This window comes from Macrosteles quadrilineatus, unplaced genomic scaffold (genome assembly GCF_028750875.1).
Source record: "Macrosteles quadrilineatus isolate MER2022 unplaced genomic scaffold, UCM_ALF_1.0 Scaffold_4__1_contigs__length_99947679, whole genome shotgun sequence".
Taxonomy (NCBI): domain Eukaryota; kingdom Metazoa; phylum Arthropoda; class Insecta; order Hemiptera; family Cicadellidae; genus Macrosteles; species Macrosteles quadrilineatus.
The window spans coordinates 58,632,735-58,657,623 of record NW_026542597.1 but is presented as its reverse complement, the minus strand read 5'-3'; the positions used below and the strand labels follow the sequence as shown (position 1 = coordinate 58,657,623).

The 24,889-nt window shown below is 37.3% G+C and overlaps 1 protein-coding gene across 1 annotated transcript in view; it reads right to left on the bottom strand.

Moving 5' to 3' along the window:
- LOC128991618 (intermembrane lipid transfer protein VPS13C-like) overlaps nt 1–24,889 on the bottom strand; it is a 95,178-nt gene that overhangs the window by 13,350 nt on the left and 56,939 nt on the right. Inside the window, exons 29-45 of the mRNA XM_054414661.1 lie at nt 24,271–24,391; nt 22,917–23,132; nt 22,140–22,355; nt 21,321–21,484; nt 13,219–13,405; nt 12,680–12,805; nt 10,938–11,084; nt 9,869–9,991; nt 9,014–9,199; nt 8,189–8,371; nt 6,950–7,132; nt 6,177–6,311; nt 5,526–5,677; nt 4,215–4,371; nt 1,386–1,594; nt 472–667; nt 32–184 (exon numbers count right to left, since the gene is read on the bottom strand). Of these exons, the coding sequence (XP_054270636.1) occupies nt 32–184; nt 472–667; nt 1,386–1,594; nt 4,215–4,371; nt 5,526–5,677; nt 6,177–6,311; nt 6,950–7,132; nt 8,189–8,371; nt 9,014–9,199; nt 9,869–9,991; nt 10,938–11,084; nt 12,680–12,805; nt 13,219–13,405; nt 21,321–21,484; nt 22,140–22,355; nt 22,917–23,132; nt 24,271–24,391 (2,854 nt within the window). The remainder of the gene's footprint in view (nt 1–31; nt 185–471; nt 668–1,385; nt 1,595–4,214; nt 4,372–5,525; nt 5,678–6,176; nt 6,312–6,949; nt 7,133–8,188; nt 8,372–9,013; nt 9,200–9,868; nt 9,992–10,937; nt 11,085–12,679; nt 12,806–13,218; nt 13,406–21,320; nt 21,485–22,139; nt 22,356–22,916; nt 23,133–24,270; nt 24,392–24,889) is intronic.

Genomic DNA, 24,889 nt, shown 5'->3' with positions numbered 1-24,889 from the left:
AAAATTCAATTGTTTTCAAGTATGACATTACCTTCTTGAAGTCATCGTCAAAGTTGACAGTGTGTGTAATGGACGAGGTTATGAGAGTGTTGGTGAGAGCAGAGCCACCCATTGTGTGTCCCATCATAAACTGCGCTGCCTGTGCCAGCCCCTCACCAAACTCCTCAGGGCTCTCTAGTGTACCCTGCAAATGCATAATTAGATATGGGTGCCGTGGAAAAAGTGATTTTGAGGTTAGGAAAGATCAAATGTCAGTTTCTTGGTGTAAAAGTCAAATAACTTTTAATCAGGTGATTGGTACCAGAAATAAGCCAAAACTTAAATACAAGTTTTGTTCAAAGAAATTTGTCTCATCACCACAACTAACAAAACAATCAAGAAGTGTATTAAACTATTTCATAGATGCTGAATTTCAATTGGAAAACTACAACAAATGCACCAAGCTATTTGTGTTTATAATCTAACAATTACCAGAGGTGGCTCATAGAACAGGTCGCCCAGGCCCTCGGTGAAATCTGCCACGAGGGCGTAAGGGTTGCCGAGCACATCAGTCTGCAGCACCAGCACGTGTAACTGCTGCATCAGCTGACTGGTGTAGTGACTCAGCACCTCGGACAGTTCAGACTGCAGCGTCACCACACGGCCACGGGTCTCGTAGAACGCCGTCCTGCCAAACAACAAGCACGGAGTAAAGTCCCGCAATCTTGGCCATCGTTATTCTAGTAGTCTTTATTTCTCAGTGATTTGACTATGATTATGATCCCTAGCAAACTACGTGGCTAGGGATACAAAATTATTAATTGACTTATCTAACGTTTTCCCTTTTTTCAGAAGTAATTTACCAGCCTTCACAAATATTTTCAAGGACAATTGACAATTCAATTGGATAATTTGACAATTAGGGGACCAAAGAATGTCAGTTTTTCAGAAATAAAACTACAACCAACTTAAAAGCTAAGAAAAGACAACATTTGAAGATTTTTTTTATGTACTCTTTGACTAGTAGGGTTAAATAAAATTAAAACGTTTAAGGTTTTCTCTTACATCACAAATCAGTGAATTTGAAGCTGACATAGGTTCATCTCAGCTGAAAGTGTGTCTAGGTTTTACACCTCCTTGAAGACAATAGAAGTAACCTTTTTGACTATTTCCACATCTGTTATTACCGTGGAACCAGATTGTAAGAAACAATTGGTAAGACACAAGACTCCCATCAAAATACAAATCAAATTCGGGAACAGTGCAGACATTATCCGATGATTTAGCACAGTGTTAGATTACTGAGTTTGTTGAACTGTGTCACATTATCAAGGGTCAACTGTACTTTTAAAAGCTCCATCTCAAAACTTTTTACATTCAAAAGCGTAACATTATGCTCTGCTTACTTGAGCTTGATGTCCTTGACGTCCGTCAGTGATGGAGCGATGTTGTCCAGCAGCAGGTGCAGCACGTCGACCGTGTGTGAGCGACCCGGCAGACAACAGAACTGACCTCCCACACTGCTGCCTCTGGGCGAGAAACTCAACTGCAGCTTGAGTGGCGAGACATGCATCCACTCCACCACCACCTTGGACTGGGCCAAGGCTGAGGTATTCTGCACAACACAGAAGTTGTATGAGTTACAGACAGTCTCATTCTACAATTATTGTATGGTAAGTTAATTTCCCCCACAGCGGCATTTTCAATTAATAAGAACAAAATATTATATGCCACTATACTATAATGGACCTGTCGACACATTTGCTACCCTGTTTCTGATTCACGAAAGGATCCACGAGTCGAGGGTGCACCTCGTGAGATTTACAGCATTGCATTGGATACTGAAGCAGACATCCCATCTATATGGACCAGTTGTCGCAAATTTTTATTACAAAAGAACATATAAGAATAAGAATAAGAATAAGAATAAGAATCATTTATTCCATTGATCTTTTTACAAAGAAATAGGACACGTCATATACATTACAAAATAATCATCCAAATACAATCAAGTTTCTGATACATCCAAATAATATAAAAAGTACAATTAATTAGGTATAATAGCTGATTTTAATTAAAATTTACATCAAAATTACACTTTATAAAGTCACTTATGCTGTAGAAAGGATTTTGAATTAGCCAATTATAAATTCTATTTTGAAAATATTGTAATCAACAAATTTTGCACTATCAGGTAGTTTATTAAAAAAGCGAATTGAGTTAATTTTGAAAGGGTCACCCGTTTTAGCCAGTCTATGAGGTTTCATGCTGAGCTTGCCTCCACCCCTAGTATTGTACTCATGAGTGTCAGATCTAAGGGGGAAAGAATGCAAGTTTGACTTGGTGTAGAGTAAAACTTGAAAAATGTACAAATTAATTACTGTTGGAATTTTTAATTGTATGAAAAGAGGTTTACAATGAGATAGGGATCTTGAATTAGCAATATTACGAACTGCCTTTTTTTGAATCGTCAAAATATCAGCTACATGAGGGGAATGTCCCCAAACTAGAATGCCTTAGAGTATGTGGGACTGAAACAGACCAAAGTACGATAGTCTCAAATATTCTTGGTTAACAAATTTTTTTAATTTCCATAATAAGCAATCTACTCTTGATAACTTTTTGCAAACCGCCTCAATATGATTTGACCAACTTAATTTTGAATCAATGTGAAATCCTAAAAGCTTGACAGAATCTAGTCTAATTTCCTGCTTGAGACTCAATGTCAAATATTGTGTCTTTTCAAGATTAGAATGTAGCTCATTTGAAGAAAACCAAGCAAGAGCCTGTTCCTCAGCTTCTGCAGTGACCTGTTTCAGGTACTCTAAGTTTTTGTGACTGGCTAGTAAAGTGGTGTCATCAGCATAAATTATTGAATGGATATTGAGATTTTGAGACAAGTCGTTTATGTATACTAAGAAAAAGAAAGGGCCTAAAACAGAACCCTGAGGGACACCGGTCTCTACAGGTTTCATAGCAGAACATTTATTTTTAACTGATACATACTGTTTTCTGTCATACAAATATGATTGAATAATTTTTATTGTGCCATCTTCAATGCCATAATATGATAATTTACGTAGTAATACATCAAAAGGAACACTATCAAAAGCTTTACTGAGATCACACAAAACTAGCGAAACCGACTCCTTATTTTCAAATGCATATAGCTGTTTGAGCCAGTCAAAGAATGCGCTAGTGTCTAAAATTCTATTTTCAAACTTATTTTTTGTTGCTATCAAAGTTGATGGGTCATAACAGTTGCTATATATCACAATAAGTCATTCCATCTGTTGGAAATAATTTTTTACCAAGTCAAACTGACTTGGTAAAAAGGTTCGTGTATTCAACAGAAATTAGTAATTTAGATCAGCACAAACTATCAGTTTCTCACATCAACTACGACAATTTTGATTATAAACTGGCTATAACTTAACATGGGGATGTAATGTCTAGTTGTATCAATGGTCAAAGATTTACAGCCTCAATATGGCTCAGTTATTCAAGGAAGAATTTTGATTCCACATCAAATCATTCCACAACAAATTAACATAGTTTCTCTTCAAATAAAGTTTTTCTTGCATTTTGCAAGTGTGGGAGCTGGAAAACACGTTTTTGCTCAAGCTGCTTAGACAATTTTGCAGTAATAGGGTATCTGTAGTCAGCTATGCTGTGTAATTACCTATTGATATAATGTACAACACTGCCCTTTAACCCTATCACACTATAAAATTGTGCAAAATATTCTAGGCTGATGATACACATTCTTCTATTCTTCAACAAATACTAATAAATAAAATTAATATGCTCTTTTGTGCTGAGGTTTCCAAACCAAATTCCCTGTGGCATCGACCCACAACCACGCAACATTAGCAAAATATTTTAACTTTAACTACATGAGAACTTATAAAAAAATAACACAGTCCTTAAGTTTCAAATCCCCTAGAAATTGCTATTACACTTAACTATTTTGTAATAGGTAACACAACCTCTTAAGAGTCTCACAACTCTAGAGTTTTATTTTAGTTCTTTGGCTTTCAAAGACAAGAAAACAGATCAACCTTTATCTCCTCAATCATAATTTAAATTCAGCTGAACATACCAGTATGCTATTAAGGCCATAATAGTCACACTTATTTTGTCCATGAGTCATAACTTTATTTAGCAGAAATTTCTTCTGATGTCAGATATATTTATTCTATACTGTATAAATTGATGAGGAACGTAGTTTGTACCTTGGCTGAGGCCGGTTGGTGTAGCGTGGTGATGTCACTACGGATGCGGATCGCTGGTTTCTCTTCAGACAGCCACGGACTCAACATCTCATACAGAGAGAGTATGAATCCCTTGTCCAACCGGATGGAGAACTCTTGCATCAGTAGCTTTACAAATCTGTAGAGATAGTTAGATAAGTTTAAATTGGTTTATCTCGGTAAGTAAGAATGCAGGCAAGAGTAAAAGTACCTACACAATACTGCTGAATAAACACATTTCTAGTTTATTGTGTTTTTGTTCTAATCATAAAAGGAAATCAAAACTTGGATCCCCTTTTAGTGTTTAGATTTGGTGCTATATAGAATAGAAATATGTAAAAGATCTACAATGAAATGAATATATATACAAGATATCTTAAAATAAATACCCATAAATGAGGAATTAACATGAATTAATATACTCTAAACAAGGATAACATTGGAGACGACAAACTCTGTTAGAAATTTGTTATGTCTAGATAACCATTGGCGATTCGATGGCTGTCTGTGGTACATAAGACTGTGACACCGTTGCAGCAATGTCTTAGTTTTGAATACCAATAAGGAAATTTACAAGAGCAATGTGTTTAGATAATACTAGAGGTCGTCCAGTGGTCGAAACTCGACCAAAAATATGTAATGTGAAGACTTCTCTATTTTCACCCCACGCTGTAAATAAAACATGTGTCAGGAATTTCTTCCATTTGTTTTGTTTTCTGTTTATATTTCGTAACCAGTATGGCAACCCATAAGAACTATGTTATTATTTTTATTATTTCAAATCCATTTTTTTGTGCTTGTTTTTGAACCTATTTTAATTTATAAAGGTATTCTGCACATCTGCAGGAAAATACCTTTCTAACAGTATGCGTAGATTTTCCCTGCGATGCACACGAGCTGAGAAAAAAAGGTTTTAAAGAAACATGCTTGCCTATTAATATATAGATAGATGTATGATTACTATAAATGAATCAATTGGTCACAATCCGTTTTCTCATGATCGAATCAGGCTGGTTTTCAAACCCATTAAAAGGGGTTATTCTTAACCCAGATGCAGGTCAGTCAAGTATACTTCCTCACAAATAATCTCAGGCTATCTTATTTGTGTACCAATTAAGTTCAACACAGGCTTACGTTTATTTATCCAGTCTTCATTAATAAAATATATTTTTAAAATCAATATAATATTTACATTGATTACAAATTTTACTACATTCTAGTTATAGAAGTAAAATTACTTGATGAAATGGATTAAGCAACACACAACATAAATCAACATATTTCTGACTTTACTTGTAAACATCTTGGTTGTGCTTGGGCCTGTGTCGCTTCATCACTGCCAACTCTACACAAGGCTTGACTCCCACCTTCCTCACAATGTGTGGAGGGACTGCTGTGGAGTTGACAACTGTAGGGAACACTGCGTCCTGAGTCTGATTGTCCACCTAAACACATCACATACTTTTGTACAGATACTTCAGCCTTTTTTAAATTTTAAATGATACCATAATAGTTTAATGCTAGTTTTATTATGTTTCCCCTATTTTATAGGAGAGTAAAATTTCAAATGATTTAAAAAAAGTTTTTGGTGAACACACACAGCAAGGATAAGAAAAATATAGCAAAATTGCGGATTTGAGGTGCATGCAACTCACAAAGATTTAGTCAAGTTAACTTCAACATGAGACATCCACCAATTATTTTAGATCCGCCTTTCCCAACAAGCATAGTAGACAGACAGATGAAATCCTCATGAGTTTAACACTAGACCTGACAAACAGGATTTCAAGCCTCAATTTAGAGTGTTGTCTCCAACCGCTCAGCTATAAATCAGGCCTAGCTGTCCACCCCGTTAATAACACTGGTCGACCAATGGTTGTAAGTGGCGGTTTGTTCATGTTTATTCGTCCATAGTGGTGTGTAGGCTACATGTATCCGTCTAACCTGCAGCCTATGCAGCTTGAAGTGCAGATAAGTGTGGTGATGAGACTTGCGTAGCTGCAGCCACACTGCCGGACTGTAACGTCTCCTCAACTCCCCGTAAAATGGCTTGGTCATGTGCATCTTCTCAAAGTCAACCTTCACATAGACAGATTACCAGTACTTATACATCTTATTTATTGATAGTAGCTTAACCCACAAGCTGCAACTGGATATGAACTAATCAACGGGTATTAGATACTCATTCAAACACATTTATAAGCTTATCAGAAATTTTAATGATCTATTCATAGAACAAAATATCCACTTCTGTGCTAAATTTCATCCGATTCTATTAAGGGGATCTGACAAATTGTGAGAAACTTCCATTCCTCCAAATACATCTTAATAACAATAGTATTAGTATGGATACCATAAACAAATAAATTGATAATTCTTTAGATGAGTATTTTTTTTTACAGTGCAATTTTTTATATATAATCAGGTAAATGACGACCGACATAAGATTCCAACTGTAGAATAGATTTGATACAAAAGCGACACTTTGTGCCGTTGAAAAAATGTATTGTTTTAGTTTTAACATTAAAATATAAAATTTGTATTACTTGTTTATATAAAGTTTAATAAAATATGTTAAGGCTATTTAGTAGCAAATAACATGTGTAGATTTTACAACAATTTGAAAGGCCCATAATTTTTGTTGAACTAATTATACAATTGATGTACTAGACAAAGCTTTGAACCTCCCTTTTTTTGTATGGACAATATTTACTCACATGCACATACTCCTTCATCTGCGCCTTCTTACAGTCGAGTTTCCAGCGTTCCTCTATCCAGGAGGCGAGCTCCAATGTCAGCATCTTCCACTTGTGCGCCACATTCACTTCCCACACTGCTGAGGAGTCGTTGGCACTCACGTACGCCACCTCTCGGACACTAGGGTGGTGGCTGTTGTTCACCTATGAAATTAAATGAAAATCCTTCTTTATTGAGGCGAACTTAGGTTCTTCTACCTCTAAAAATCTAATAATAACAACAAAACATTAACGGAAAATACAATTAAGTTTGTAACGCCATCCTGCCAAGCCACTGCTATCCGGTTGAGGTAATATTCTTTCAGGGCCACCATCAGTCGGGATCAGTTTTATATGGATTTGATGGGAAAAAGTATGGAGTTCCATTAGGCGGCATGATGTTACTAAATATTATTTATAACAAATAACGTAGACGTGTAAGAGCGGGTATCTCTTGTACCTATTCACGCAAAAATTAAAATTCTTTGCAAGATAATTTGGAATTCCAAGACTGATGGTTGAGTGAGTACTGCCATACACCTGGCCTTGACATACAAAGCATACAGTCAATTGGTACAGTATTTTGAATTGTACACACATACAAAGGCTATTCAAAATATAAAAGACAATTATGTTTGGTGTCACTAGATGCTAGGTCACACAAGGACCAAAGACAAATCCCCATAATTTCATCATTATCAAAGCTTAAATGTGACTTGATAACTCTTTTATCAAATGTATTTTGGTGTGTGCATGTTTGACAACTCGGATCACATTTAGCAAAAAATAACAAATGTTCCCTGCAGCCGACTTCGTAATAATAAAATTGGAAATGTGTGTTGCAGTAGAAACCCCAACCATTTGTAGAGTGCAGTTTGTTTTGCAAGTACACCAACACTAATAGAATTGGTACATGCTTGTGTAAAAGGAAACAAAACAATATAATTAAACTTCTGTCAAGAAATTGTGCATGCAAAAAGAACATCGTGCCACTCTCTTCATCACTTCACTTTTCTCCTCTTTGTCTAGCATGCATTTTGTTGCTTTTATCTTCTTGTGCAGTTTCACAGTTATGTTATGCCACTCATCCTACACTCATCTCCATTCATACTTGGCTTAAAATACCTACTTTGTATGGTCGCCATTTCATAGAACAGTATTAACAGTATTTCGGTTGAGGATTCAACTGAAGACTATGTTTAATAAAGATCTCGCACTCACCAACGACAAACCAATGCCTCTCATAGACAAGAAGATCTCCAGATTGGCTTTCTCTGCGTCTATCTTGCCTCGTGCTTGGAATGCCACTCTCTCATCCTGAGTGAACAGCAGCACTCTCTGCGGACCTTCCAAGTAGCTCACCCAGAACACAACCACCTTGTCTTTCCTGGTCTTCTTCATCAGCTACAACAAAATAGACTAGTGTTTGTACAAATTTTTGTAGTCTAGCTAGACACAGTAGAGCCTTGGTTTTCCAATCATCGGTCATCAGACCATCTAAGTTATCTCAAGAATGGTCGAGTACCATGAAATCACATTCTACTTCAGTGTGATATAACTGTACACCATAGTGGGTGTGTAAAAACAACCCATTTTGCTGCTCCTGTCTGTACATGGAAGATATTTAGTTTAAGACCTATTTACATCTGTGTGATAATTTCTCGATTGTTTTAGAGGGACATACCACACGAATCATCAACCCCCCTAACACCTGAATACCTCTTTGTTACCCCTAATGTCTTTATCAAAATGTGGCATTTTTTCAGTTATGTATATTTTTTTTATGTACATTTGTATGCACAGGGAAGAAAGGGGTATGTTTCAATGAAAAACAAACTTAAAGGCTACAAAGTATGACAACAGTGAAACTTTGTTGATTCAATGATTTGAATATGTTTGTTTACAGAGGTTTTTTTTTAATTATTTGCTGTGTTATCCGACCTGTTCCCCTATATCTGACCTTGTCGCAACAGTTTTAGAAAGGATAATCCAGACAACTTTATTGTAACTAAGTATTTTTGCCCAACCAATCAGTGTTTGTTTTACCTGTGGTCGCTGTAACTCGTCCGACTCACTGTCATCGCTGCTACTGCTTTCGTCTTGTGGCGGAGTTGACAGTCGCTTGAGACTGGCCGACAACTTGGCTGTCACTGTTGCTGTCGTTGTCGCTGTCGGTGTCACCGGCTGTTGGCGAACCATGTGGAAGCTTACTCTCTCTTGGCCATAACCATCCTGTCAAGAGACGAAGAACAAAATTAGGAGATTGAACTATTGATCAGTTTTAAATAATTATTGTTTTGCTGTTTAATGTGGTTTTGTTTAGTTATAGTGCTATTCAGAAAGTAACTGATATCCTAACATAACAAGTCAAAATAATTATTTTGGGGTAAACACTGTTTTTAAACATCAAGCTGTCATAGCATGTACTGTGTGTCTCATTTACTTTGTCTGCAGCTGTGAAAATAAACACTGTAATCATGCCATTCCACTGATCGTCAACAGAACTTGTGATAGTGTTAAAGCCAAGTGTTGTAAACTTGTACAGTATGGAAATAACTGATTTTAAATTAGCTTAATAATTCACTCGCAAAATAAAGCAGCACAGTTGTGACCTAGTTTCGACCAAAAAAACCCAAAGACAAAACCGTAAACATTAATATTTATAGTTACAGAACTATTTAACTACTACCCCTAAATTTAATTGAGCTTAGTTTATGAACCAATTAATATAGCAGAAGCTACCAACAAATTTTCTTTGGCGTAAATGCTCTAATTTGAATGTTGGAACAGTTTAAAAACAGATATTATAATTTAAATTTATACAGCAATTTTGGTTTTTTTTTTTAAATAATAAAAGGATGTTAAGAAATTTAAAGAAGTGATTATTAAACGAAACCTCACCTTGTTAAAGTCAGCCATGAAGCCTTTGCATTTTTTGTTGTAAACATTCCACAGAAGGCAACGTTCTTTGGATGGATCATCCCAAGTGTAGAGCATTGACTGGTAAGGACTCAGTAGAGCTACCTGGAATCAACAACTTGTCTGAAACACCATCATGGACAACCATGTCATCTTATTTTGTTTTCTTTTGACAATGGTGTTTTGACCATTGTTAACACAAAACAGACTACCAACACTTAATTAGGTTCTTGTCTGGTTATGGTGTTTGTTCACTACATTCTACCACACTATACTCTATTAAAAAATTTAGGAAGTTTGAGGGGGAGCAATTCCATACCCTCCACCTCACCCAAACATTTAAACAACAGCCAACAGCTGATCAACTGATCTATACATTAAGCTTAAAAGGTGGTGGGGGAACTCAGGAAACCTCCCCCTCAAACCACCTAAATTTTGTGAACGGACCATAACCCTAGAAAGCATCAAAGGTAGATAGGCTAGTTATCAACAGACATGTACACTCTTACATCCTAAAACAACACAAGAGTTTCATTGTGAAGCATGTGCAAATGGCTCTCAAGGTGACTGACAATTCCCACACAATTCCCAGAGTAATGCAGCGCCAGAGCTTAGCAGAGGACACGTTATGCACATTGGACTTCATTAAGTCAAACTTGGGTATTGGCTGAACCCAATATTGTCAATAGCCCCTCGGTGTTTAAAACATTGGGTTGGATAAAAAGAATACCTCTTCATAGAGTTAAATCCAAGTCGCTAAACCATTGCAGCTTTTTTAATTCTACGACAGAAATCCAACATGAAGCCATCAAAAGGCAACCATTCACTAGTTTGAAACTGCCCTACAACTAAATGTGGGATCATCTGTCAATCCTTGTTTGAACTATCAATAGGTTCTTAGGATTGCTAAACCCTTAGCAATATGGGATTACCCCTGAACAAATGTACTTAGGAATGGTTATAAAAGAGATTATTTTTTATTATGGACCAATTTAAAATGAAATCAATATATCAAGATGGTTCAGATTGTAGCCTTAGTAAATGTACAGACCTGTCCAAGCTGCTGCTGATGGATTTTCAAGAAGAGGTCCTCACACAGGTTGTCCACCCTGACTGGAGCGTCGCCCGGCTGGTAGGGACGGAACATGATGTAGAATGGCCTCTCTCCCCCTCCACTCACTTCCACACACAGACCACACTGCGGGCACACAGTTAGTTATCAGAACATGTTACTATAGTTATCTATCATTATCATTATGTTTGAGATAGAAACACAACATTTAGGTGTGCATCTTAGGCTGTGGTTTCCTAGACGCGTAATAGATGCACAGCAGTTTAGATGCGCTGCGGCTTTTATCCAGGTCCCAAAACGCAGCTGCCGTGAGTGGTTTCCTAGATTGCGTACAATACAAATGGTAGGTGCGTAACTTAAGTTCACGGGAGAGATTACTAGTGGCTACTATGGTGTTATACGATGATTAGATAATGAAATGCATACTTTGGTCAGTTTTGAAGAAGCGTAAGCGGTGAAAAGTACATGATTAGGAAATGTACGTGGCCCTCGCGGAAGTTTTAACCGTAGTATAAGAGCAAACATGTCAATTTAAAATGTAAAAAATAAATTTTAATTTAACCTCTCCAACTTTGCTTTTACTGTTATTATATTTAGGCCTACCTATTCGGAATTTACCGAATTGACGAATAGTATATTATTTACGAGTATAACTGCAATAATCATTTCATACTTATACGCCAGCCCCGTAAGAAGGACGGGTACTCTGCTAGTAATTAATATAGGATTATTACTAAAATGTTCAGGGGTTCTTAAAATAATTATGGGGGCTCTTATATTTGGGAGTCTGGTGTTGTGCTGGCTTGAAAAGAATGTTTGTCAACATTAGGTTTATTTACAAATTACAAATATGTGAGGACAAATTAATTGTAGGGAACATTTAATAAGGGAATTAAATATTAAAATTACACATAATGGGGAAATTAACACTAACTAACGAATGATATGAAATGTAATACTATAACAATTTTAATTGTATGAACAACGTACTTCCATAATATGTAATTTCAAGAGTCGAATTCAATAGATTTTTTGTTGTTGTTGGGGAATTTTGCCATCTGGACATCATTTACTTCCAAATCCATTGCACAAGACATGTCTAAAACACAGCGTAACTCAGATTTGACTGCTCTGAGAGCAGTCGGTGAAATACGCAGCTATTGGTGCGCTCGTATTAGATGTGCGCACATTAGATACGCAGCCTTGGAAACCGCTTACACGAAACTCCATACGACTCTTAGATGCGCACACGCAGCACATCTATTACGCGTCTAGGAAACCACAGCCTTAAGTTAAGACACAGGTTGAGTGAAGAATAAAGTGGGATGAGCTTTTTCACTGACATAAATCAGATATTTTCAAGCCATCAAAAACTACAAGATTTTCACAAGATCATATCATACACCTTTTGGTTGTTAGGTGAACACTAACACGTAGGGGAAAATGTTGGAGTAGGCTATGTAAAAATTCATTCAGCTAAACAAGTGGCCTGTGTTTTGCCAAACAAACTAAAACCTTCAGTGGCTGAACCATCACACGTGTCTACTTTTAGTTATGACATCTATATGAAAAAAATACTTGTCTGGATCATTTAAGTAACTAAGGTTAAGACAACTACACAAGTACATTGTACTAAAGGTTTTTTATAGCTTGTATTGTCTCAGGTGGCCATTTGAAGAAGCCCTAATATATTTATCTATTCTGATGAGGTAATTGGTTACCCCTCTATCCATGCGTAGAACAGTCTGATGAATGTTGGCGATGGGGAAGTGCTGAGAGACGACTTTGCTGTCCCGGAACTTGACAAACATTCTCATAGAGTCTGTGTCTGGCCAGAACGGAACACACTGAAACAGTAACACTTAGTCAGACGTGTGTGAAGACCCTTCCTGAGCTTTTTAAAATAGGAAAAGTTGACACCCTTTTACGGTGTCGACAGTTAATGGCAACTAAATCGCAAAAACACACTTAACTTGAACAAATAACAGAACAAAAGGCACATAACTAGCTTAAACAAAATATAGGTACAAAAAAACCTGTTTAAAATTTTGTTATCCAGGAAGCAGAATAAACAGTTTTTGTTATAAAACCTTAACTTTATTTGGATCAAACAAGACATAAGTACACCTTATGTTTCCAAAGAACCAGATTCTCCTTTTTTACAACCTGTGGGCAGTTGGGGAAGCACAGGTAAATAAACTACTTTGTAAATAATTACGGCTATTTTTGTTACCAGGTATATACACAGAGACGGATTTACCTGAGAGGGCGCCAGGTCTATCCAGAGGTCGGCTCGCTCGTTGTCCTCCATGAACCTCAGATGTCTCCGAGTCTCGTTGGTCACTAGGAAGTTCGGTAGCAACGTGACAATGCGGGTCATGTGAGGGGAGGAGCAAGAGAGACTTACTGTCAGCAAGATACGATACCTCCGTTTCCTTTCTCGATCCCTACACAACAAAGGGAAGGTGAACGAATGCTATGATTCTTATGTGAGCAGATCAGCAGTCAACTAATTGTAATTTGGAAGTAAATGCAAGACTTGTAGCAATTCATTAACACATCTGAGTGACGACCTTGCACGGGTATTGCGGGAAACCAAATATCCGAAGGCCAAGTTGAGATTTTAACACTTGTTTTAAAGGAATAAAGTTAATTTGAATGACTTACTATTAAAATTGTTAATACATAAAAAAATATTTTAAATGGGAAAATGTCTATCCTTAGGACAACAACGGAGGTGTACCATATTCTGATAATTTGTACCATAATGTTACAATAGTTTGACACTCATAACATCATGTAACCACAATTTCTGTTTAGGTTGGCAATATGCAAAATCAGGCGATATTTCTAATAAAACAGCTCATGGCTATTTCCCGTGACGTCATATCACGCCACCATCACACCACCTTTCCGAACAAGCCTAAATCCCCTCTCCTCACGTCAGTCCACACCATGTATTAGTCCCGTCAACACCGTATACCCTTTGCGGCCCTCTGAGCCCCTTTTAAAATGTAACAAGTGTATTTATTACAACGCCCTATCCCTGACCCCAAAACGTACAGTACGATGACGACGTATCGTACAACTGGCGACGAGGAACACGGAATATTATCGCGTTTTAAAACTTAAATTCGCGAACAAAGTGACAGTGCAAGTGAACAAAGTTACAGTGCAAGTGAACAAAGTGACAGTGCAAGTGAACAAAGGGACAAGTGAACGTGAAGAAACGGTCGACGAACGTCAAACAACCGCGAATATTGACTCAGACTCATATTCTTGGCGGAAACGTTTTCGTGAGTGTAGAAAGGTACACCTAACATAACGTTATTCTTTGTTTTATGGACGTAATATTAGACTACGGACAGTTAAATAAGTGTAAAAAAGGCACTTATGCCGTTGACTGAAAGTTATTTCGAACAATTCGGACAGTTAGCGGAAACGTATTTTTCAACAAACATGGCAACAATTGGTAATATCGGTCCTTTTGACAGCGCCGAAGAAACTTGGCAATCGTATACAGAGCGATTTGAACTTTTTGTAGACTGCAACGGGATTAATGCCACAAAGAAAGCGAGCACACTACTAACGGTAATGGGAGTCAGGACGTATAAATTGTTAAAGGACTTAATCACACCTGATAAACCTTCGTCCAAGACGTACGAGGAAATTGTAGACACGGTCGGTAAACATTTACACCCGAAACCGTCGTTTATTACAGAACGTTTTAAATTCAGCCGCAGACATCAGTTAGAACACGAAACAGTGAGTGATTATATCGTACAACTTAAGCAGCTATCGCAACATTGTGAGTTTGGGGACAAGCTTCCAGACCATCTACGAGACAGACTGGTATCAGGCCTCAAGAACCACCACATCCAGAGACGACTGCTGGGGGAGGAGAACCTGACCTACGACAAGGCAGTACAGCTGGCAACGTCAATGGAGTTCGCCGAGAAAGGAGCAGCCCAGATGACGCTTAATCCAGGAGGACGACTTCAGCGCCTCAGTCAGACGACAAGGACAGCACCAAGCGGAAGCGGGGGAAAATTCGCAGCCAACAGAGGTTCGGCAACGTCACAGCCCCGGGAGTGCAACTGCTGTGGAAAGAACAATCACAATACTCTGCAATGTCGGTATCGTGAGTACAATTGCAATTTCTGTAAGAAGAAAGGACATCTTGAAAAAGCTTGTAGATCTAAGAGTAGAAGTGTAAATAAGCCCCATTTTAGTAAACAGTATAATGATGTATCTAAGACTAATGGACAGTCTAGGGGAGGAAATAAGTCGTATTTTAATTCAAAGTACAGTAATGCTAATGCTAGGCAACATTATGTAACAGAAAATGTCCCTGAACAAAGTGTAGACGAAGACACGGTATATGACATATCTAACTTATTTCAGGTACAGGGAGTAGAAGTTAGGAAAAAAGTAGAACCAATTAGAGTGCAATTAGAGGTAGAGAGCAAAAAGATCCTATTTGAAATTGATACCGGAGCTTGTGTGTCAGTTATATCTGAAAAAGATTACAAAGTAAAGTTAAGTCACGTAAAGTTACTACCAACAAGCTTAGTTCTTAGTTCGTACACACACGAAAAGATCGTACCTATCGGTAAACTATGTGTAAATGTAAAACATGAAGGTATTTGTAAACAATTAGAGCTGTATGTTGTCCCTAACGGTGCAAACCCATTGTAAGGTAGGGATTGGATGAAAGCACTGCAGCTAGTTGTTAGTATCAAAAATAGTAGTAAAGTAAACAATGTTCAATCAGCTGTGGATGACAGCTCAGTTGGTACACCTGTCAGCTGTTCTGCTAGCAGAATGGTCGACACTAGCGCGCCGACTGAGGTGGCCGACACCGCAGTTACCAATGTAAACAAACAAACAAATGTCACAGTACATCAGCAGGGCAAGCAGCTAGTTAAACAGTTGTATGAGGAATTCCCTGATGTTTTCACAGACAAGCTAGGTTGTTTTAAGGGAGAACCAGTCAAACTTAAACTAAAACCTAATGCAACCCCTAAATATCATAAGCCAAGGACCTTACCTTTCACACTTAAAAATAAAGTAGAAGCAGAACTAGCACGTTTAGAAGCTGAGAGTATTATTTCACCAGTAAATTCAAGCCAATGGGCTACCCCTGTAGTACCAGTTTTGAAAACAAATGGTCATTTAAGATTGTGTGGAGACTATAAAGTAACGCTAAATCCTTTCTTAGAGATAGACAGACACCCTTTACCTAAGATTGAAGAATTGTTCTCCAGTTTGCAAAATGGAGACAGGTTTTCTAAAATAGATTTGTCACAAGCATATCAACAACTAAGACTAGATGATGAAAGTAAAAAGTTATGTACAATTAGTACCCATAAGGGCTTGTTTGAGTACAATAGATTATGTTATGGCATATCATCTGCTCCTGGTATTTTTCAGCGCACAATGGAGCAAACCTTACAAGGAATACCAGGTGTAGCGGTATTTCTAGATGACATTCTTGTAACAGGACAAAATGACTCTGAACATATTAGTAAATTAAAGTTAGTTTGTAAACGACTACAAGACAATGGTTTCACAGTCAGTAAAAGTAAATGTAAATTTTTCTGTGAAAGTTTAGAGTATCTAGGGTTTGTCATAAGCAAACGAGGGTTGGAAACTTCACAAGACAAGGTCAAAGCCATTGTAAACGCCCCAGAACCAAAAGATGTCACCCAATTAAAAGCATTTTTAGGCTTAGTTAACTACTACGCTCGTTTCATACATAGAATCTCAACCATACTTACCCCTATGTATATGTTATTGAGGAAAGACACTGAATTTGTATGGAATTTAGCGTGTAAGAAAGCTTTTGAAGAAGTTAAGCAAAAACTAGTATCAGCCCAAGTACTAGCTCATTTTGACCCTAAGTTAAAGTTAACGTTAGCATGTGACGCTAGTGCCTATGGTATAGGTGCAGTTCTAAGTCAAATTCAAACAGACGGTACTGAAAGACCTATTGCATTTACAAGTAGAGTGTTAAATGATACTGAAAAGCAGTATTCACAGATTGACAAAGAAGCTCTTAGTATAGTGTATGGAGTAAAAAAATTCAACCAGTACTTGTATGGTAACCATTTTTTGTTAAAAACAGACCACAAACCGCTTGTAGCTATTTTTGGACCTAAACAAGGTTTACCTGCATTTGCAGCTAGTAGGCTCCAACGCTACGCATTGTTTTTATCAGGTTATCAGTACGACATTTCTTATGTTAAATCCGAATGTAACGGAAATGCTGATGGTCTATCACGTTTACCAGTAAGTAATCCTGTGAACGATGAAATCAATGACAATGACTTAAATGTAAATATTGTAGGTACCTATTTACAGTGTTTAATTGAGAGTGAACTTCCTCTAAGTTATGTAGAAGTAAAACGAGAGTCAGCACTAGATCCTATACTAAGTAGAGTGATAGGTTATGTTAGATTTGGATGGCCAAATGACGTAAATGAGAGGGATCCTATGTTAAATCCATTTTTTGTGCGACAGTCACAATTAACTTTTGAACAAGGACTCCTAATGTGGGGTTACAGGATCGTCATCCCAAGCAAGTTTAGAACACATATTTTACAAGAATTACACAATGGCCATGTAGGGATAGTAAGAATGAAGGCGTTGGCAAGATCCTATGTTTGGTGGCCAAATATCGATTTAGATATTGAACAAATTGCTGGTAATTGTACATCATGCTTGAAGGAACGTGTAACTCCGCCCAAGTCGATTTTGCACACTTGGAATGTACCAGATAAGGCGTGGTCCCGGATTCATATTGATTTTTTCGGACCTTTTCAATCAAAGTTATTTTTAGTAATTAAAGATGCTTATTCAAAGTGGCCGGAAGTGTTACCCGTTCCATCAACGCAAGCAAAACACACAATATCTCATCTTAGAGAATTGTTTGCTAGATTTGGCTTAGTAGATCACATTGTCAGTGACAATGGACCACCTTTCACAAGTACAGAATTCCAATCATTTTTGCAAAAAAATGGAATCAAACACACATTTTCTCCACCATACAACCCAAAGACTAATGGCTTAGCCGAGAATGCTGTAAGAACAGTAAAACACAAACTTAGAATAGCACTACAAGACACTTCTGATTTGAACTTAGCATTATCAAATTTTTTGTTTACATACAGAAATACAGTACATTCCACAACCAATCAAACACCAGCAGAGTTAATTAGGCAGATCTCTGAAATCAAGGTTAGACTTAATTAGACCTAATGTGAAGGATGTCATTAGTAGTAATCAAAACAGACAAGTTTCAGTTTATGGTGGTGTCACAACTCGTAGATTATTTGTTAATCAACCTGTGTTAGCTAAAGATTACAGGGGAAGGGAAAGATGGATAGAGGCTACAGTTATTGAAAAACTGGGTCCTGTAACTTATTTAGTTGAACTAGAATCAGGCGTTCAGTGGAAGCGTCACATAGACCAGTTGATAGCTTTACAGTCTAAGCTAGGGCAGCAGTCAGATTTAGTAGTAGAATTTCCCAAAAACGATCTGACAACGTCGCTTCCAGACAGACAAACGGCAACATTGCAAAATTCGCCAGACTACACACTGACAGGGAACAGTAGCGAAGGTATGCGAGCTCTTCCGGGCACAGTCGGACAGAGAACTCCGATATTGACTAGGTCACCTGACGCAAACCAAAACATTGAAAGAGCGGGGTCATTGGCTTCGCCTCCAAATGTAAACAAATCGCCAAATGTAAACAGACAGACGCCTACTAGACGCTTTCCTGTACGGGAGCGCAAACCTGTAATAAGATTAGACCTTTAATTGAATACCCGGACATGACTTGTATATAGATTTATTTATTATATATCCTTATCAATGATTTTCAAATGTGTATTTATTGAATTGTGTGGACCATTATGTGTGTTATCATTATTTAATATCATCAAGGTTCAATGTTTAATGCTATTAATGTTTATGATTTTAAGTGTGTATTTCATTTACTTGTGTTTTTAATGTGTGATATTATCTCAATATTTTGACTATATATATATATTTAGAAACTGATGATTGATTGATTCTTATTCTTATTTAAATGATTGGCAAACAAAAATAACTAGTGTACATGTTGCTCGAAATCGAGCAATTGCAAAGAAGTACAGGAGTTATTTATAAACAAATAATTTGTTTAAAAACTAATAACAGTCATTATTTTCGGTGATTTTAAAAGAGTCAACTACAACATTATTAACCAATGGAAATACTCACAATTTACATAACAGTCCTATTCCGTTTTAAAGGGTTAATTTTTAACAACCAAACTGTCCATGGACGGGAAAAGGTAAGCTTACAATTTAAGTCAACGTAAAAAGGCTGTCAGCTTTTATAAAGTACCGTACCTAAGTTATTTAGCCAATTTGTAGACAATAAGGTGTAGGCTACTTTAAACTCTACAGGACAGAGTTAGGCAAAAACTGGCAGAACTCTGAAATGGTGGTTATTTATCATAGGCTTACTCATATGCCAAATCCTTAAAATAAGAATTTAATAACTTATATCATCAAACATAAACCAACATCCAAAACTATACACATTTTTAATGCAACATAGATAATTTACACATTGACTGTTTACAATTAACATATGTTCTTCTTCTCACTATTAGTTTTTCCTTCGCAACGGGAAATTTTTTTTTGGATTAGCTGTCCGAAATTGTGAAATGGCATTTGACAGTTCTGGTTGTTTAAACATTTAAATGTCAAAGCAAATGTAAACATTGTGAATTTTCTAATGCTTCCATGGAAACCAATTATTAATATTTAATTTCTGACAACAGCTGGAGTTTCAAAACAGTGTTTGTTTCCCAAGTTAATCTTATGGAGAAATACGAAACTTTAAAGGGCCCCAGAGCCTCACTCTCTAATAATTTCCCTAAAAAGAAAGTTTCCTGCACAACTTCACGTTACGCTCTTTCCAATGACACCAAAAACATGTCAATCAGTTCAGTAGTTTCGGAGGAGTAATTGTCACAAAAATCCTGCTTGCGTATTAAATAAGTATAGATAATGAATTAATAAGATATTCTGATATTGTTATTTGTGATTTAAGTTTTCAAGATTATAGTAACCGATAGCATCACAAAACTTAAGAGGGGAGGATTGTACCATATTCTGATAATTTGTACCATAATGTTACAATAGTTTGACACTCATACCATCATGTAACCACAATTTCTGTTTAGGTTGGCAATATGCAAAATCAGGCGATATTTCTAATAAAACAGCTCATGGCTATTTCCCGTGACGTCATATCACGCCACCATCACACCACCTTTCCGAACAAGCCTAAATCCCCTCTCCTCACGTCAGTCCACACCATGTATTAGTCCCGTCAACACCGTATACCCTTTGCGGCCCTCTGAGCCCCTTTTAAAATGTAACAAGTGTATTTATTACAACGCCCTATCCCTGACCCCAAAACGTACAGTACGATGACGACGTATCGTACAGGAGGAGAACGCAAAACTGTGACTTAATGACTCTTCAAACCTGACTGCCCCACATCTCTCAATTTGGTGGTCCTACAAGTCACACTGAATAATGACACCTCTTGTCAGCAGAACAATTAGGCCATTAGCGTAGCGAACGAGCTAACCTGAAGGCAAGTGAGCGCAGCGAACGAGCTCCAACCTAAAGGTGAGTGAGCGTAGCGAACGAGCTCCAACCTAAAGGTGAGTGAGCGTAGCGAACAAACTTCAACCAGGACGTGATTGAGCCATGCGAACGAGATAATCTTGAAAATTAAGAAGTTAAACGGGGCAAAGCCCGCGGGTTACAGCTAGTTACCTATATTAGTGGCAATGGCTGAAATGACCCAAAGTTGTGTTTTGGGGTAGTATTCTTAATATTCAAAATGTATTCCTAATAAATTCCAGACCCACACATCTGATGGTTACTATTTTAAAGTTTTTTTTCTTTTTCAAGAGGGGGTTGAATATTAAAACTGGAAGTTGAATGTTTGGTTGTGCTTAGATATGAGTTTAAATTTATTTATATAGCTTGGTAGGCAAGCTTTTTATATGAAAACCAACTTATAGTCTTGAGGAGTTTGAGTAAATTTAAGAGAACAAATAGTCAAATCTACCTTGTAATAAGAGCAAAAAAAATTGTCTACCATATTGGAACGCTCACATGTTACCAACACAAAACTACATGAAAACAATCTTCAGATTTTATAATAAGATAAGAAGTCTACTTGCACTATTTAGTATCAATATTTTGTTGTTAAGTTTATATAATGTTAAATATTTTTTTATTCAGATTTTAACTGGAAATAAAAAAATAGTCTACAACATAAAAGGCAACCTGCAGACGACGAGGCCAGAGCAGCCCACGGTGTCTAGAGAGAAGGCGGATGACCAGGACGAGTGGTAGGCCCGGAGACGAACACAACGTCGACGATGTTTTCTATAGCAGAACAACAATGGCTCCTCACTTTGCGCCTCGTACACAACATCAGACAGCGATGCCTGCAAACATCACAGTGGAGCGTAAGCAATCAATTATATACTGATACATACCTAATAATTTTATACTTCATTCTAACTCAGTTGGTCTTATTATCAGAGTAACGTATGTTCATAATTTGGAAATAAAATCTTTTGGCACAGTTTATAAAATGAAGTGGCATTGTTGCCGTAAGCCTTCTCATGAACAAGTTGGTAAATATGAATAAACAATGTTAAACATTAAACGTCATTGGGAAATTTTGTTTAGGAGTTATTATGCTTAGAGGCTCATGCATGTAAATGCATATCAATATCCTATAATTATTGACAAGAGCAGAGTTGCTGGACCGAAATTAAGATTAAAAAAATCCTACATCCTATGGTGTTTTACACTTTACTTCAGGCTGCCAACATGATTGTAGCATTATGACTTAAATAAAAGCCATTTTAAACACTGGCCCTTTGGAACCAAAGCCCTGCGCTCTATCACTAGCCCAGCGGTCGGTCCCTCCAGATCTACATTAACCATGAGGACTAAGTTACTAAGAAAGTAGCATTAAATATTTGTTGAAATTTGATCTTTGACAATTTTTACTAACGATAGGCCTACTCTAGCTTAGATTTTCTTGATATGCTTAGCTTAGCTCTAGCTTAGAGTGGACTTGGTTATAGATACCCGTATCTGTAGAGGGAGTCCGGTCTTGTTGATGATCCAGTAGGGCGCATGCAGCAGAACGTCACACACCTCACTGCGCTCTACTCTGATGTTGAGTCCCAGCTGTTTGTTGCCGCCCTCTGTGTCGTGTTCTGTTGCCATGGCAACCACCTTCTCCTCTAGATCACTGCTCAGAGTCCACGAGCCCTGCCATGGAATGCCCAGGTATGAAGGCACCTGTCCAACAATAATAATTTGTTAACAATAATATAATCATCTGTATCCAAACACTCATTTTACTTTGAGGTGGATTATAACCTCGCCCAGTGTCTGAAAGGTCATGGCTATTTTCGGCCGTATCTGTTCAGGACTGGCATCATCACTGCACAGGCCTTTTCGACAACACAGAACATACTCCTCCTAAGGGAAAAAAACCTTGCCTGAAGGCTCAACATGAAGTAGAACTGCTGTCGGTGGACATTGTCAAGATGATGACAAAGGATGAGGACTATTGGACCTGTGTGTTACAGTTTGTCCAGGGTATTCTCTGCACGAGGAAGCTCAACCTCAACTAGGATGCTGACTGGGTGATAAAAGAACTAAATGCCAGAAACTGCAGGCCCTGAGGTCTGTGTCCAACTGAGTAAACATATTTTTTTGTGAGTAGACTGATCAATTCAGGAGCCTCACATTACAGGCTGGCCACTTATATCTGTAAAATGTGCGTAAAAAAATGTTTGATCATTATGAGTCATTGTAACAAATAACAGCAGCAGTATACAAAACCTGAAAACTTACTTCGACAACAATTTTGTGCATTTTCATAAGATTGAGGAAGTATATGTTGGCCTTGTCGCCAGCTTCGATGCGAACGTCATACTTGATGGATGGTATCTTGAGCTGGACGGCGTATGGCAGACGGTTGTGTACAGCAAGTGGCGGCAGCAGACGGATCAGGTAGTTAGGCATGGAGCGTGACACTCTACTCATAGGCACCCCTTCCTCACACAATGCCTGTTTCAACAAAATGTGTTACTGATGAGCTTATTTGTTAAATAAAACCGCTACTTAGAGGTAAATAGAAAACGGTACTATGATACCGGGTTCACTCAAGACTAACTAAAATACTGTAGAAGTAATCCTTCCTGTAAAAAGAATAAAAGAGAAAGGCTTACAAAGGTCCAAACCACTTAATTGGATAGTTTTTTCATGATGTAGTTTTGATTTTTGGGCTTTTAAGAAATAGTCCGGGCTAAAAAAGAGCTGATTTTAATTAATAACGAAGTTAAGCAGAATATTTAAATGTGTTCTATACTCACCTAGTATTCACCATTCAACTAATAAAGTAAATCAATGAGTAATGTTTAAAGCAACAAAAATTTCCCTATCTTGCCAGATTCTCTTGTATAGTAATTTTGGTAAAAAAGACACGGCTGATTTTACTCCTAAAATTTAAAAACTGAACTATCCACAATAAGTGTGGATCTTGCTGAATGACTGTGAGTTTAAAGTTGTATATTGGGCTTGTTAATAATTTCTCAGTATAAGGAAGTAATATAATATTCAACTTTGTTACTTTCTGCCCATCTTCAATAAAAATGTAGCCTAAATAATATTAATTTGTGAAATAGTTAAAGCTTATTACTTTAAAAATTGAATAAAAAAATCATTTTCCTACAGTTACCTAACAATGTACATGTTCTCTCACTGATTTGAGAAAGCAAAGTGGCCAATTCGCTCATCAGTGAGACAATGTTAACATTGTCTCACTCTAATTACTTTGTCTCACTCCAGATTTGCAACGTGAAGGCACGAAATAGTGAGCGCGTAACATGCAGACAACGTCGTATGCGCGCGAAATACGTTGGCAGCACTGGCTGTAAATCAGCTGGTCAGCTGTTGTACTGTTGTATTTGTCACTTCACATTAAATGTTATATTAAAAGTTTACTTCTGTGTAAAAATATGTTACGTTTCATCACCAATTTATTTCTTTTATGGTAACTGTAGGAAAAATATAATGTGCAACTTGAGTGCAAAGTACAATTGCCTCACTCGAGAAACCATTCCTCACATTGAGGTTTTCTCTCGAGTGAGTCAATTGCTCACTTTTCTCACTAGTTGCACAAATAACTATTTCACCAAATACTTACACGTGCAGAAAAAACAGTCTGGTCCTTTTCTTCTTTTGGGACACAGAAAATGTCTTTGGGAGTGTTGAGATCAGCAGCTAGGTCTTGCCACCACAACCCCGCCTCACTAACATGGTAGCTACTGTAATGTACAACAGATTGTGGTGAGTAGTGGTAAGTACTGTAGATGGGACACCTAAGCTTATATAGGAAAGTTCAAGAATGGGAAGAGGAAGTTTTCTTAAAGCGGATGTGGAAAAAACTTTACCAAGACAACAATTCTAAAAATAATAATGATTCTAAATAAATAAATTAATAATTCTAATTTGTAAAAATAATTTAAAAAAGGGGAACTAAAAAAGGTATTGCTTAATAAATTTAATAAAATATCCTAGATTATATCTTAGTTTAAAAATTTAATTTGAAAGAGGGGTGTGTGACACATGGATTCCATTAGTTTCGTTAGTGTTATTAAAGCCGGGTTTTCCTAGGCGCGGAATCGGCGAGCGGAGAGAGGAACGCGGAGAGCGGACTCCACTTGTCTTAGGCAATTTAATGTTACTGTTTTCCTAGAAGCGGAGCGGAATGCCATGTTAATTTCAATTCCGCTCTCCGCGTTCCTCTCTCCGCTCTCCACTTC